At 39.0% G+C, this 16,878-nt stretch overlaps 1 protein-coding gene across 18 annotated transcripts in view; it reads left to right on the forward strand.

Moving 5' to 3' along the window:
• The window catches only part of PEX2 (peroxisomal biogenesis factor 2), an 89,693-nt gene that overhangs the window by 8,330 nt on the left and 64,485 nt on the right, over positions 1-16,878 (forward strand). For 3 of the 18 annotated variants that reach the window (XM_036123523.2, XM_036123525.2, XM_036123524.2), the window contains exon 3: positions 7,244-9,108. The exons of the other annotated variants lie outside the window; for them this stretch is intronic. In XM_036123523.2, coding sequence (XP_035979416.1) covers positions 7,261-8,178 — 918 coding nt within the window. In that variant the 5' untranslated portion in view covers positions 7,244-7,260 and the 3' untranslated portion in view covers positions 8,179-9,108. Of the gene's footprint in view, positions 1-7,243; positions 9,109-16,878 lie in introns of those variants that run through there. 18 annotated transcript variants of the gene reach the window in all.

Consider the following 16,878-nt stretch of genomic DNA (forward strand, 5'->3'; position numbering starts at 1 on the left):
TCCTTCCAGATAATAGGCATTACCATATCGATGAGGGTTAAATAACCAAGGGAGCAGGTTATGCTGGAACCCATCTCCATGCTCTCAGAATTCACCCTCCATAATCTCCTTTTAGATAAGATACAGGAGTGTGATGTGTTCCACTGAACCCTGTCTCTGCCCCTTCCACCTAGTCCCCCTACATGTTCACACATAATAGTGACATGTTGTTCACTATTTAACTGCCACAATTATATTTTAATTTTGTAGTTAGTATTTCCTGGGAAAAAAGTTCTTTCACAGCAGATTGATTGAGGCATTAATATAAGTAATAATGAAAATTTCAGTCTTTTGAAATAAATTTGCCAAAACCAACTTGGAGTCTTTTTCTTCTTACGCCCATCCCTCGCCAAAGCAGCAATAATATAGTAATAATAATACTTTCCAGTTTCCAGACCACTTTCATAACATTATCTGGTTTAATCTCAACAACTTTGTTTGTGTGGTAGCTGTTCTTTCCAACTTTTTGAAGAATCTGAGGGAAGGGGTGCCTGGGTGGCGCAGTTGGTTAAGTATCAGACTCTTGGTTTCGGCTCAGGTCATGATCTCAAGGTCGTGAGATCAAGCCCCACCATCAGGCCCCGTGTTGGGCTCCACACTCAGCATGAGGTATGCTTGAGATTCTCTCTCCCTCTGCCCCTCGTGTTCTCTCTCTCTCCCCCCCTCCACCCCACTCCCTAAAATTAAAAAGCAAAAAAGAATGAGGGTAATGACTTTTTCTAAGATCACATAGCAAGTAAGTGACAAAGCTGGAACTTGAGCTCAGGTCTGATTGATTTTAAATATGCTTTTTTTCTACTCTGTCACAGTTGCCTAAATAGGAATGTAAAGCAAAGGAGGAATATTCCACTTTAACTATGGTGTGTAATGGACAGTGTCTGTTCTATGTTTACAACTAAAAGAAGTTACAAAAATGACTGAAATGTTGGAAAATAAAACCTGAAACAAAAAAATAGAGAAATCATTCATCTGGAAAGGCAAAGGCTAAAGAACAGTTTAATGATAGTCTTTTGGTCCATTAAGGAGTCTTACCGTGGCGGGGGGTGGGGGGAGATCGAGCCCAGCTGTTCTTAATCTACACTGAGGCCAGGCCTGGGGAGAAAAAGAGGAAAGAAAAAAAAATGTTAAACTGTAACAGAAGGGATAAAGAATTTTTCGATAATAAGGATTGTTAAATATTGGATTGGTTAGAGTGTGTTAAGTCTCCTTTTCTGGCAGCCATTAAAAATTCCTGTCTTTGCTAAATGTTAAGTATGATTCCTCCAGAAATGAAGTATTTGAAATGGCTGATTCTTCTGAGAAAGCACTCGCTTTAGTTTTTCACTAAATACAAGTAAGGAACCTGAGGAGGAGAAGGCTTCACTCACCATCCAGTTCATCTAGATGCTCTCATATAGTGTTCAGTCAGTATACCAATTAACTACCAAACTACCCATTCTATTGCACATAGATTCAACAAACATTTACTGAGCAACTACTATGAGCCCATCTTTGTGGTATAGTCTATAATTAATAACATGTCCATCAGCCACAATGCAGAACTGATTATGACTCTAGTATTTAAAGATACATGAATTGGTGGGGCACCTGGGTGGCTCAGTTGTTAAGTGTCTGTCTTCGGCTCAGGTCATGATCCCGGGGTCCTGGGATCGAGCCCCGCATCGGGCTCCCTGCTCGGCGGGAAGCCTGCTTCTCCCTCTCCCACTCCCCCGCTTGTGTTCCCTCTCTTGCTGTGTCTCTCTCTGTCAAATAAATAAATAAAATCTTTAAAAAAAAAAATAAAGATACATGAATTGGCATAACTGGTCCTCTAACACAAGCCATGTATTTTATCTGATACTCAATTGAAATAGCAATCCAGTCCAATTTTGGGGATGTGAGAGAGGTAAGAGGAGGGAACTGGTAGTGTTAGACTTCTATCCGTGTCTAATATGGTCAGAGCCTTTCAAGGGTAATTTGACAATAAGAGATCTTCCCTTATCTTGCTGACCACAGAATATGAAATCTGGGGAAGATAGAGAGTTGTAGACACTATGGTAGTAGAGGGGTCACATGTTAATATTTCCACATACCATGAATGACTGTAGAATTTTGCATGAGGAAAACTGAGCTAGAAATCAGTCTCTTTTTAGGTGGCAGGTGCTTTGAGAAATAAGTATAAGATAAGGTACTTTCCCTTAAGTAGTTTACAGATAAACTATGGAAAGAAGATGTACTGACATGACTGAAATCACAGGACAGTTGGGTGAGGGCTCAAGTGAGTGACACAGTGAGTGGCACAGACAGTTGCTGTCAGAGTTAAAGGTGGGGATAATAGGAGTTGGAGATAGTTACGAAGGTTTCACAGAGAATGTTGAAATAGAGTTGGAATGTGAAGGGCAGAGAGTTGTGGGCAGTGGGAAGAGTTGGCAGGAAAGGTGAGTATTTTAGGTACGTGAGAAGAGGCACAGAGTCAGGACTGAGGCATGGAATTAAGGACTCCACTAGAGAGTAGTGGCTTGTTTGCTTGCAGAGATAGAGACAGAATTGGGCTAGGTTGCATCTGAGAAGTTTGTACTTTATCCCAGAGGTAATAATGAGGTAAGGAAGAGATGATTTGGTAAATGTAGGCAAATAATTTTGTGGATTTTAATTTGCTTCTGGGGTTTAAAAAAAAATGTTCTATTTGTTTCCCTCAATTACATAATGCATATAAGTTAGAGAAAATGTGTAAACTGCAGAAAAAGTGAGAAAAATGGATTTTGGAATTCTTTTTCTCTTGAGTAGTTTCAAAATGTTGTATATTGCCTTTGAGAACCTGCGATACCATATACCTCTGTTACTACTCTAGTTGTCCATTTACTTGCCTGCTTCCCTTACTAGACCTTGGTTAGGGTCCTTAAGTGAGAACCAGGATGTTTTGTTTATCTTTGCATCCCAAGCACCCAGCAGGGCCAGGATGTATTGATGTCCATAGAGTTTATGGAATTCATGAGTAGTCTCTAATCTCACAAGGTCCACTTAACCGAAGAAAGGGAGAGCCAGAGTCAGTGCAAGATTTGTAACAGCCACTGTGGGTACAGGGATGAGAACTAAATAGAAATGAGTGGGAGGGCTGGCAGACAGCATGGAGCTATATGGATGGTAGATATGCCAGAAAAATTACGAAGTTCGCTTTGAAGTGGACTAGCCCATTCATTCTCAACATCACCGGGAAGCTTGTTAGAAATGCAAATTCTTGGCTCCCATTCCAGGCTTACTGATTCAGAAACTCTGGAACTGAAATACTGCAATGTAAGAAATCCAGGTGATCATGATAAATGCTCAAGTTTGAAAACCACTAGCTGAGAAGAACAGTGAGACTGCAGGACTGATGGTGAAGACCGCAGCATAGAAAGATTGAAAGCCCAAAGATGTACGTGATGCCAGTGAACAAAACCAATGAACAGCCATGCTAGCTGGAACAGGAAAACTATGAGAATAAGATTATATTATTAAAAAGAAAGCTGAGCATTTTTTTTTTTAAGATTTATTTATTTATTTGAGAGAGCGAGAATGAGAGAGAGAGAGAGAGAGAGTATATGAGAGGGGGGAGGGTCAGAGGGAGAAGCAGGCTCCCCGCTAAGCAGGGAGCCTGATGCAGGACTCGATCCCGGGACTCCAGGATCATGACCTGAGCCGAAGGCAGTCGCCCAACCAACTGAGCCACCCAGGCGCCCCGAAAGCTGAGCATGTTTTAAGTGGGCAGGATCTACTGCTCTTGCTTAATTAGTTCACTGCCTTCCTGATCTTAGTGTTTAAGTAAATCAAGTAGATTTAAAGTAGATTAGTCCTACGAGAGGGACCCCTCACTCAAAATCTCCACCCAGATTTTCTCTCCTATCTCCATACAACTGCCTACTGAGCTCTAGCTGTCTCATAGGAGCCTCAGATCTCTAACACTACTGTGGTTATTACCTCTCCTTCAAACCTGTATCACTGCATGTGTTTCCTATTTCAGAGAATTGGACTACCATCCACTCAATTACTCAAGTCAGTTATTCTTGGCTTATTTCTCATTAAATCGTGTCACTTCTAACTTCTCATAGCTTTAAAGATACCTATTTTTCTCCATCCCTACTGATACCCTTATAATTTAGACCATCGGGACTTTCTCATTGATCACTTTAATAATCATGTAACAGTCATCTTAACTGGTCTCTCTGCCTCGAGTCTTTTCAGCTTCAAATCCATTCTGAATGTGGCCAGAACAAGCTGTCTAAAATGCAGATTTGATTAGTTCTTTTCTTAAACTATCCAGTGGCTCCCCATTAACATCTTGATAAAATACAGGCTCCTCAATTTGGCCTTTACTATTGGTCTCCTGCCTTCCTTTCCAGCCCTTTGTCCTTGCACCTTCAGTCCTTGTCGCCTGCTCTCCCTCTGCTTGGAATAGCTTTCCTTTACCTTCCTTTACCAGGCTGACACTACTAATCTTTCAGGTAGCTGCCTAGATATTAGCTCTCTCTGAAGCCTTCTCTGAACTTCTGAGGTCTAGTGTCAGAAATAATGCCCTGGATTTCCCCTTGCATATCACTCCTAACACCTTATTGTAATTGCCTGTTTATTATTTTATACAGCACATTCTTACCCACCCCTCACCTCACTACATTGTAGTCTCCACAAGGGGTTGAGACTGTGTCAGTTTACTATTGTATCAGTAACTGGTAAACAGCCAGTGTACAACAAATGTGTTGAAATAGGTAGTAATCAATAGTCCGGATATGATAATATGAAATAGTTTTAAAGGCTACTGGGTAGGAATTTGTATTTTCTATCCTTCAGCTACCCCTGACTTTATCCTATTCATCTAGTCTGTGTAGTATACATTACGTGTACTGGGTGCTATGCTGGTTGCTAAGATTCAACCGTAACAAGACTCAGTCTTTGCAACAGGGTTTATCCTCTAGTGGAGGAAATAGGCGATTTAAAAAGTAGTCTGTGTACAGTACATAAGGGCCAAGAAGTTGGAAGAATGGAGTGCTAAGGGAACAACTAGAAGAGGCAGCCAACCCAAGTTTGGAGAGTCAGGAGGAAGTGATGCCTAAACCACTATTAAAAATTTAGGACTTAAAAACTGAAAACTGAGTTTCTCAAGTAAAGAACAGGAACATACTGTTCCAGATGGAGGGAACAGACCATAAATGTTCACTAGGGAACAAGAGAAGGGGGCACCTTATGACTAGAGGTCAACCGATTAGGAAAGAAAGCAAGCTGGGGTAGTTTGGGAGCCTTGTGTGTTTGAACAACTGCAGTGTGGGAAATGCACTGAAAAAGGCAAAAGGTGGGATAGACCAATTAGATGTAATCCAGCAGAGAGATGAGAGCTGCTGAATTTAGGAAGAGGCCTGCAGGGGATAGAGTATTGAATGGATTAGAAAAATATTTGGGGCAAAGAGCAGAACCTTGGGGATTGATGAGATTTGTAGAGAGAAGAAAGGGAACTCGGTTCTAACCCCCTTCCTCTTTTCCTGTAGCTCCTGGCTAGTATGAGGCAAGGATTTCACAGAACTTGCAGCAAAAATCTCCCCTGCCATAGCTCTAAGCTGTGAAATTTTGAGGGAGCTGTAGGAAGGGGAAAAAGGTGAGATCATCCCAGAAGGCAGATAACGTTTATGGAGAGAAACATTCCTGTCAAATATCTAGATTGAGAGGAAAGCAGTAGTATACACCTATTATTCAGTAGGCACTTTTGTTTCCTATACTTGAACTTGTTAAGCATGTAGTCTTCTGCCACTGAGTCATCTAGGATCCATGTGTAATTTAAAAACATCCCTCTGCAAAATCTCTTTAATTGTCAGAAAACAAAAATCTCTTTAATTGTCAAGGACATTCCCAGTTTCAAGAGGTACAACTTTATTTTAGGGTATACCTTTCAGTCCTTTAACTTCTAACAAATTACATTTAATATCTTTTTAGTAAAAATCATAAATAGAATTTGAAAGGACCCTAGAGGTCATTTTATCTCTGGCCTTCAGTTTTGTAAGTGAAAAAAATAAAGCAGAACTAGGTGAAGTGACTTGTCCAAGATCACAACTGCCACGCTGTCAGTGACAGTGAACTTCAGTGGGACACCTGCCTCCCTCTGTAACTTAGTGTTCTATTAGTGCACTAGGCCTTTTGAAGGTCTGGAAATCATGCATGATCAAGATCAAGCTCCATGTGTTCGGGGCCCATTTTAGAAATTAAATTTAAACAGATTTCTTGTCATAGTTTGGATTTACCAGTTTTTTAATAATAAGTAAAATATCTAAACTGGTTTGTACACTCCTTGACGATAGCAGCCACTGAGTGTTTTAATCACTGTGGCTTGTACATAATAGGCATTTAATAAGTGTGTTTTGAATGAGTCAGATATAACTAGCTAACCACTAATCAGCTTTTTCTATTTCATTTTAAAAGATTTTTGTCCCCTTAGCACCTCTGTGATTCCTTATTTTTTTTTATGAAATGGTCTTAGTATATATTTTTACATCATAGTTTTCTTAGAAAACTGTATGATGTGTATCTTCTTAATATCTGAGTATTCAAACAGCATTTCTGCATTCATGTTGTTTTGTGCTAGTATTTATTTTCTGCCATAGTGTGATAGCGTAATAAACACTGTTCATTTAATTTTTTCTCCTAACTTTATGGATATAAAACATATTTCAGAAAGATTAAATGACTTGTTAAAAAATATATACCTTTGGAGTCAGTAGAAGTGCTGGCAATTAACCTGAGGTCTTGACTTATATCCGTTGGAATGTTCCATAGAGTTCACTGTATTTATTAAGTTCATGTATTTCTCCATTAGTCATGTTGTTATTTAGCTTCATCACTCTTAGTATCAGGATTTTATGATCTCCCTGCTAATTGACCGAGGAGGATTACTTGGATGTAATTTGTGGAAAAAGGATGCAACTTGCTACAACCTGTTATTCCTTTGATGAGGAGGGTCCAAAAAAGAAAAAAAAAAAAAGAAAAAGAATAGCAAAGAAAAGAAGGGAGTGAGGGAGGAGGGAAGGGAAAAAGAGAAGGTTCCATGTAAGAGGTGACTGATTGTTCACTGCTGTTTGACACCTACCGCCAGCTCCATCTTCAGTGGGCCCTGGTCATTTGTGCATCACAATTTTAGATGTGTAAGTTGAGGAGATGGTACAAGCTTGCAAATGTTTGATGTTCCCTAATTGTACTTTACCCCTAGAGACCTTCAAAGAAGACATGGCTTCCAGAGAAGAGAACACGAAAAGGACAAACAGAGTGCTAAGAATAAGTCAGTTGGATGCACTCGAACTGAACAAGGCCCTGGAGCAGCTAGTTTGGTCCCAGTTTTCTCAGTGCTTTCATGGATTTAAGCCAGGGCTGTTAGCCCACTTTGAACCAGAGGTGAAAGCGTTCTTGTGGCTTTTCTTGTGGCGATTCACCGTCTACTCTAAAAACGCCACCGTGGGACAATCCGTTTTGAATATTCAGTACAAAAATGATTTTTCCCCAAAGCTGAGGTACCAGCCGCCGAGTAAGAATCAGAAGCTGTGGTATGCTGTGTGTACGATTGGCGGCACATGGCTGGAAGAGCGCTGCTATGACCTGTTTCGAAACCGTCATTTGGCATCATTTGGGAAAGCCAGGCAGTGTGTGAATGTCATAGTTGGACTTTTGAAATTAGGTGGGCTGATTAATTTCCTGATTTTCCTTCAGAGGGGCAAGTTTGCAACTTTGACAGAACGTCTCCTGGGCATCCGTTCTGTGTTTTGCAAGCCCCAAAACATACGTGAGGTTGGCTTTGAGTATATGAATAGGGAACTTCTCTGGCATGGTTTTGCTGAGTTCCTGATTTTTCTCTTACCACTTATTGATATCCAGAAGTTGAAAGCTAAGTTGTCTTCATGGTGTATTCCTCTTACTGGTGCTGCTAATAGTGACGGTACATTAGCCACCAGCGGCAAACAGTGTTCTCTGTGTGGAGAGTGGCCCACCATGCCTCACACCATAGGATGTGAGCATATCTTCTGTTACTACTGCGTGAAGAGTAGTTTCTTATTTGACACGTACTTTACCTGTCCTAAGTGTGGCGCAGAGGTACACGGTGTGCAGCCACTGAAATCAGGAATCGAGGTGTCAGAAGTCAATGCTCTTTAAAAACTAAGATTGTTTCCTTTGAGGAAAACTGTTACTTGTTCAAATCCTTAATATTAGTCATCCTAAGCATAGTGTTTAGGTGTCTTTTATGAGGGAATGTGCTTCTCCAGCCACTGTCTTCTGTTCCTTGCCAAGTATGATGAAATTCTAATCACTAGAAACCACATGATTCTGAACATATTAGGTAAACAATAACGTGTTACTTTAAATCATTGCATTCAATTTTTAATGTCGAGAATAATGGACAGTTTTTGTCAGACTACTAAAAATGCTCTTTCGTTTTGCTACTTCCTAAAAAGAGGTTAGATTCTAAAATGATTTCAGAGACTCTGGGATAAGTGTGTATTTATTTTCAGAGATGGTGTTATAACATCATAATCTGACAATGATAAGACCCTATGGTTTTGAGCCTTAAGATCTAGTGCCCCAGTTGTAATTTTAAGCTTTTCTCTAAAACCTGTTTTTGAGGGGTTCTGTTGGCTTCATTCTCGGGCAGAATGATGGCCACCAGGAGCTCCAGACTGATGTTCTGCCAGCTTTCTGATCCCCTGGGAATGAGAACTTCTTGCGTAATAGTTCCGGCTAAGTCCAGGACCTCATTGTCTTTGGTCTGCCTGGGATTACACATTTGTGAACCAGGACAGAAAAGTACTACTCTTGATTACTAGATGTGTACCTTGTGGACCCATAGTAGGAGAGTAGGCAGTTCGCCACAGGAAACTCAGGTGCCATTATAAGAATAGTGGATGGTGGGCAGCTAAAAAAAACAGATCCCTGCTAGAGTCCACATTTGCCTTATTACTATCAAAAGTCTGTATGCATTCTTTAATTTTACCATTGATCTGAGTTGATGACATAAGTAACTGAATGGTTGACTTAGATTGCAGATTTAAAAGGATTAAATAAATAAATATTTTGTTATACCAACAATTTTGTTGTAGTGTTATTTTGATAAAGTGCATTCTGAGTAAATACCCTTATTGTTACCATTTTAACATGAAAATAGTACTTTACCTATATGTTAACTAATAGAGTTGTCAATATTGTAGGGGTTTTATGTTTTTCCAGACACTAATGGCACTTAGTACAATATGTTTTTTTAATTTTTTATTTTTATTTAGCATCTACCCCCTCGCTAAGTGATGACCCACAGGAGGTCAGGGAGTATGAGTGTTCTGCTCGTCACTGGATAGCCAGTGTACCAAGAGAGACATTTTGTTAGCTGGACAGCTAAACCTACTATCCGAGATTGGGTTCTGCAGAAGTACATGTTGCAAGGGACTTGAGGTACTTGGGCCTGGATTGGGTCAAAGTGGTCAGGCCTCTTTACCTACACCTCTCAGTCACTGGCTGTGTGCCCTGGGAAGGGTGTGACCTGGAGTGTGCCGGCTCTCCGCAGCTGCGGCAGACCCTGAAGGAGCTGACTACCGCAGGCAGCCTGCTGACCCCACTCCCCCAGCTGGGCAACACATCCATCCCTGGAGGAGCTGGGTGACCAGCCTAGTGTTAACCACATCTAATACTGTCTCTCCATTGTTTTTCTTTATGGTTTTCCATTTCTGTTGTTCTTGCTTGTAAGCATACAGACAACACATTAGTGGCAGGAAGTGTTCAACTTAAAATCATTCGGTTTATGACTGACTGGTGTACTCAAGTGCCGCCTCAGGGAACTCCAACTCACTGCAGAGACCTAGGCCTGCTGGCTAAGTTGCTCTGACACCTGGTCCCTGCCTCCCGGTGCGCTGTTAGGAGACTTGCTCTGACACTGCTGCTTCTGTTCCTACTCCCCAGTGGTCTCAGGGCTCAAGGTTCAGTATAACTGGGTCATGTTTAGCTACATGATACATTTCTGCTTTAGCCTCAAGAACCTAACCATCACCTATGAGTATCTCCCGTTGGGAAAATAAAAACTTTTACACATTGTTTTTTCTTTCCCATGTAATTTGTTCTCCAGTCAGATTTGCTACTTGTGTACATAATGTATCCAGTTGCTTCAGTGATCATATCTAAAATACATACCAGTCAAAGCTAACTCAAGGCATATCGTGCTCCCTTGCTCCCAACACCCCCTGCCTCAGAACTCAGTGGGTTTTGGGTAAGTTTATTTAACTCCTCTAAGATTCAATTTGACCAACCTATGAAATGGACATTCAGTAATATCTACCTCTTAGGACTGTAATGGGAATTAAATAGCATCATTCTATCAAAAATTACTTAAGCCCCTACAGGCATTCTTCTGCAGGTAGAGATGTACTCAAAAACCCCTACTCGCATAGAGTTTATATTTGTGGTGGAATAATAGACAACAAACACATGTAAAAAATAATTTCAGATGTTGGAAGTACTCTGAAGAAAAAAAACAGGCTGAGGGAAGGGAGCGTGACAAGGGATGCTGTTGAAGTTTGAAAAGAGATCTGAATGAAGAGGGGAAAAGCCAAGCAGAGAGGTGCCAGGATAAGGAAATGGCAGGTACCCAAGACTCTGAGACGAGAGTCCATTCCTGGTTGAGGAACAGTAAGAAATAGAGTGACGAGAGAGGTAAGGTGAGTGAGGTGAGGGGGCTCAGGGTCAGGCCAGGGAGGCCATGGTGAAAAAAATATCTGGATTTATTCCAAGTATGAGGAAGCAGAGAAGTTACAAGTTCCTATTTTTATTTTTATTTTTTTTTAAAGATTTTATTTATTTATTTGAGAGAGAGAGAATGAGAGAGAGAGAGCACATGAGAGGGGGGAGGGTAAGAGGGAGAAGCAGACTCTCTGCTGAACAGGGAGCCCGATGCGGGACTTGATCCAGGGACTCCAGGATCATGACCTGAGCCGAAAGCAGTCACTTAACCAACTGAGCCACCCAGGCGCCCCAGTTCCTATTTTTAAAGGATCCCTGTGATTAATGTATGAAGAAGTATAAGTAAAAGCCAGAAAACCTAGTCAAAGGCAATTTGGTATGCCCGATGATTGTTATCATATCTATTAGGTTTGTGGTATATTAACAGTGTCACTATCTGAAATGGTCAGGAACCCTGGAATTAAGCAAAGCTATAGGAAACCAAAATATATTTTCAAAGATTCCATATACCAAAGATCTACTTGAGGTATTTCCTTGAGTCCCCATTTAGAAGCTGCTTTATTTTGAATAGAATTCTAATGAACTTTCAACAACAGAATGAAAATACAGGTAAGAGGAGGGAGAAAATTGATGAAAGCAAGCATGTTTAAGTTATAAATAATAATAAAAAAAACCCTGGTATCAATGAAAAAAAAAAAAAACCCTATAAACTGGTGACAGAGCAGGGACATACAGGCTCTAAGGACCAAATGAATAATTATAATGGTTTTAAAAATGACCTGGGATCATCAATAAAGGGTACCTTATATTCTGTATAATTGGGTTAAGAAGGCAGGAACATTAGTATTGTTGTATTTGAGGAAGGCTTCAAAATATGTTGGCACTTACAGGCAAAAACTTGATTCACTTAGAACATTTGCTTTTAACAAAGAGCTAGTTTTCCTAATAGTACTTAATAGGTGAAGTGTTAACTGAATTAAGAAACGGTTTTTTTCAGCAACAGAACAATTCCAAAGACACTTTTTAGCCAAAACAATCAGCCGTATTATCTATAGAACTGATGCTCCATGGTTCTTTCCAGCTAAAGCTACTATGTAGAATACGTTTATATTCATCACAAGTAAGTTGACAAGTATTTCGCTTGTATGTCTGGGGTTTTTTATTCCTTCAAAGAGTATGTAAATCATGAAACAAGACAGACTGTGCCTTTCTGTTCCCAAGTCGTCACTTATTATCTCTTGATATTTTCAAGACAAAGCTTATGGTTTTAAAATGTCATTTTTCTTAAAAGTAAACATCATTATCATGGTGTCCAAAGGGCTTCATTGAACACTACCTTGAGTTGTTTCCTGCCAATAAGAACAATTCAAACAAGACTAATCCAAGTCATTCCTGCGGCCAGAAAATCCAAAAGTATGGTATTCAATAGGTAGTTCACTTTCCTTCTGTTTAGCAGTGGAGTAACTTGTTCTCACAGATTCATCCTGTGCTGAAATCCAAGAGCCAATAAAGCTAAGTTAAGTGAAGCTGATTTTAAAATCAGATGGATGTGGACATGTTTATATCCATTAACCTTGAGAATTTATCTCAAGGAAACTATAAGAATTTGAAAATAGATTTATTGAAATGATTTTCACTATAGCACTATTCATAAGATGTGAAATGACACAAATGCTCAATAATGGGGAAATAAAATAGTATAGCTATTTAATTGACTCAATGCCATATAAATACCATGAAAAAATTGTGCAAAAATATATATAAATAATTTCAATTACATGGGAAAGTGCTCACAATATAATATGAAAGAAGTTGGATATTAAATACAATATGATCACAGACGACGCATATATATCTTGAAATGAGACAAATAGACACTTATCATGAGATGAGCAGGCACATACATATATTACAATAACTGTCTCTGGGTTATTCAGCTATTCAACTTTAATCTTCTTTACATTTTTTTATATTTCCCAAACTTTCTACATTGAGCATGTAAACTTTTTTATTACACCAAAACCAGTTATATATGTCTTTAAAATCTCATAGCCAATTTTGTTTCCGTTCATTTCTTTTTTTTTTTTTTAAGATTTTATTTATTTATTTGACAGAGAGAGACACAGCGAGAGAGGGAACACAAGCAGGGGGAGTGGGAGAGGGAGAAGCAGGCTTCCCGCCGAGCAGGACCCTGGGATCATGACCTTAGCCAAAGGCAGACGCTTAAGACTGAGCCACCCAGGTGCCCCTGTTTCGGTTCATTTCAAAGGTAAAATATCTGCATAGCTAGTAAACAAGTTAAAAATGTAAATTTAAGAGAAATAAGATCCTAAAATATCCTAGAGTATCCATTTTTTGCATGACAATAAAATCCTGCCTTTCTGGCCAACCACAACTGTTGAAAGAGTCTGAATTATTTCAGACATTTTAAATTAAATATTAAATTTGATTCCATATGATATATACATTTTTAACCACTTAGAAGTATGTAGACAACAAAAAGGTAAAAAGTGCCCACTCCCTTTTCCAAAAGTATTTGATGTTTATAAATAAGTGTATGGTATTTTTAAGTAAGTGTAGTTTACTTATTTTAAAATATCTAGAACTCATATACCAGATCAAAACAATTGAAATGAATATTTTATATTATCAGTTCACCTAAGCCTGTAAGATGCCTATATTTCCTCAACTAAGAATCAAGACCCAGGATCTGACCCAGGATTCTGTATTCCTTCCAGACGTAGACACAAAAATGCCGATATTTCTGAGGTATTTTTATGGTTTGGTTTACTAGTAAGACATATTGCAAACTTGAACTTCAGCTGAGACTTTATCTACATAGTCAAAATTCTGAATAAGTGAACCAGAGACTTTACTGTTCTGAGAGGTGTCCACAATGGTTCCCTAGTAATCACATCTCACTAAGCATTCAGGAAATAGTATCCTCTCCTAGTAGCCTCTGTTCTTTTAAATCCACATCAATTTATAAAAGTGCCTTTTTAGTCAACAAAAATTATAAAATACTACAGTATGGTCAATTGCTTTAAAAATGCTTTGCTCCCGATCAAATACAAAAGAGCAAATACATTCTTTGAAAGCAAGTCCCCCCCCATCCAATATTGCATGTGATATTTCTTAGAGCCCCTTCTCAAACCTACTAGAATAATCCTCAGTTTCAACTAGATAATCTCTTTCTCAAATAGCAAAAAGGTAGACTGTGGGCTCAAAGAGGACAGAGGTTATATCTCTCTCTCTCTGTCTCTCTGTCTCTGTCTCTCATGGCACTGAACCCAAAAAGTGTGACCAGCACAATACAGTTGCTTAGGAAGTGTTTGAAGAAGGCAAGAGAGTTTGGGGTTTGATCATGAAGCCCCTCACAAATATTGAGCAGAGCAACTGATGGTATTATTGTGGGAAAATTTCTACAAGCACTTCTTTAACAGTGTAGAGAGGACAGCACCCCCAGTTTGTCTTTTGTAGTGTATCTTAGGAGTGCCATTTTTAATTTAAAATGTTCTGTGGCATTCTTGCTTTGAGGGAAAACACAGTTGGAATTCAGGAGCACAATAAGAGAATTAATAACTTTTCATTGAAAATACATGCAATTTTGGAGCTGTCAATTTCAGCTATGTCTCTTTAAATACTTTTTCTTCTAGAATCCAACTGGGTAGATGAGATTTTTTTTAATTCCATTATAGAAGTAATAGCCCTGTTTTGGTGTTTTGTAAGCAGATAATATTCTGCTAGTGACTGTCTTTGCAGTAATGCATTGCTCTGAATTCTGAATTCTATTATTTTACATCTACAGCAGCTTAAAGTGTATTTTTTACAAACAGCAAACTTCACCTCATAAAAATTCATTACATAAGGGCATAAACAAGTGCTTTTCCTTCTAGTCATTGGCAGTAAGTGATTCATCAGTTTTCCACAGAAAACCAATTTCATTGCAGATGTTCTGTAATTCCCAATCTCCCTGAATTGTGGAACCATATCACACAATCCCAATGCAAGGAATGTAAAGATTTTTTTAAGGTCTGTGCTTAGTCTCTTTAATAGGATTGAATATCATTTGCTGTCTCATCAGTTTTATTTTTAAAAATTAAGTAATCAGTCCCCTATTCTTTCCTTTCTTGCCTATGTTGATTCCACACATGGATGGATAACTGGTAGAAGACTCAAAACCCCAAAATGACTTGATGTCTGAAAACAGTAACATTCATTTCTTTTCCTGGAGTCAAACCAGAAATATTAAGAGGAACAAAAATTTTCCCAAGTCTAAATTCTTTTTTCTCAATGTTTACTTTTATTCTTTCAAGCCCACAGTGAATGGGAAATGTAAGGGCTATGGAAAACTGAGGATATGTCCACCTTTCTATTAACAGTGCAACCCCTGAGAGATATCCTTGGGAAAATTACCTCCACCAAGACTTGCTTGAGTTTAGTTTGGTCGAGTGTTTCAAAGTTGACAAATGGGGAATGGGCATTCAAGTATAAAAAGGGGAGTTAAGAGGGAAGAAATGCCTATAGATTCAGTGATGGTCTAAGGCCATCTATGACAAAAAATTCTCAGAAATACTGATAAGGAAAAGTTTAAATATCTTCTAAAAACCTTGGAAAATTAAAGTCCAGTCTTTAAAAACAAAAACAAAAACAGAAAAACCTCAATCTTTAAATTGAGAGGTTGAATCAAAAGCATGATCATTAAATTTACTAACAACACAAAGTTATAAGTTCTTGCAAGGGCAAAGTGACAGATTTTCAAGATCAGCAATTAGATTCTGAAGCTGATCCATATTTACCTCTCTGCCTTTCCACTGCAGCTCTGGTTACCTACATACTTCCTTAATGAGTTACGTAAGGAAGGCCCATGGATTTGTCTTAGCAGGGCCGTTTTTCTGCAGAGGCCTCTGAGTCTGTTTTGAGAAGCATAAATATCTGCCCATGAGTCTGCCATGATCCCAGGAATTCCATCATCAATGGAGAGCCTTCTGTTATAAGGGAAGAGCATTATCTCTTAAAATAATAAATTACATGGAATGTGCTGCCACCTCCCATGGGTTTCCTTCTGGCACCAGGCAGAGACTAGAGGCAGCCAGAGAAAGGGGAAGGTTGGCCCCTATGCATGTAACCATAAGCTATAGAGCCACCAATTAAAACCTATTCTATCTCCTCATCCCCTGAACTCCCCAATTATTGCACATTTCATCTTTTTAGTTACTATTCTTCAAGGACATTTTAAACTGACTTTTCCTTTATACAAACTGAAATTTAAAGTGATAGGAATGATTAAACATAGCTTCTCCCTCCATTCAATCCAGAAAAATAATTATTGAACACTTACTTCAGTATGCTGAGCACTAGGAATCCAAAGATAAATAAGAGATCAGAGTCTACTAAAGGAGAAGATGATGAGAGTAAGTAAAGAAAATTCCTGGAGAGCCTTGAGATGTGATTAATTCATTCCACAGGGACCTGTACAAGGCCTCCCAGGAAAGGTGACATTTGGGTTCAGTCTTGATAGTAATACAGGACATCTTCAGGTGAAACAAAAGAAGGGCATTGAAATGAAAAACAAAACACTCTTGAGATTGAACACATAAATCCTTAAATCTAAGTTCAGATGAATAGTTCATATTCAATAGATAATTATTAAGGACCTACGGAGTGCCAGACACTGCTAGGTAAACACTGTGGATGGGAAAGACAGATAAAATAGAAGACATGTTTTCTGCCCATGAAGAGCTCACAGTTTTCCTGATAATTAGTTATCACTATGGAAAACAAGTTCTGGTCAGAGCAAGGGTTTGTACATGAGTAGGGTGAAGAGGTTCGTAACATAAGGCGTCGTTTCAAAAAGAAAGCACACAATGGCCATCTCCAATGGAGAACCATGTTTTCCAGGGCCAGCAGGAATACTAAGGATGCCTGGGAAGACACAGATATTAAAACAAAAGAGAAGATTGGTGAAAGGAGACAGACTGAGTGGCAAATGAGGTCTGACTGAAACAAACCCAAAATCCTTAGCTCTGCTCAGTGGCCGGTACTCTTCTGGAATTTCTTATTCAGTGAGAAAGTGTTATATAAGTCACACTTCACAAAAGAAGCAACTAAGTAATTTGTCCAAGGTTACTGTGC

This window comes from Halichoerus grypus, chromosome 5 (genome assembly GCF_964656455.1).
Source record: "Halichoerus grypus chromosome 5, mHalGry1.hap1.1, whole genome shotgun sequence".
NCBI lineage: Eukaryota > Metazoa > Chordata > Mammalia > Carnivora > Phocidae > Halichoerus > Halichoerus grypus.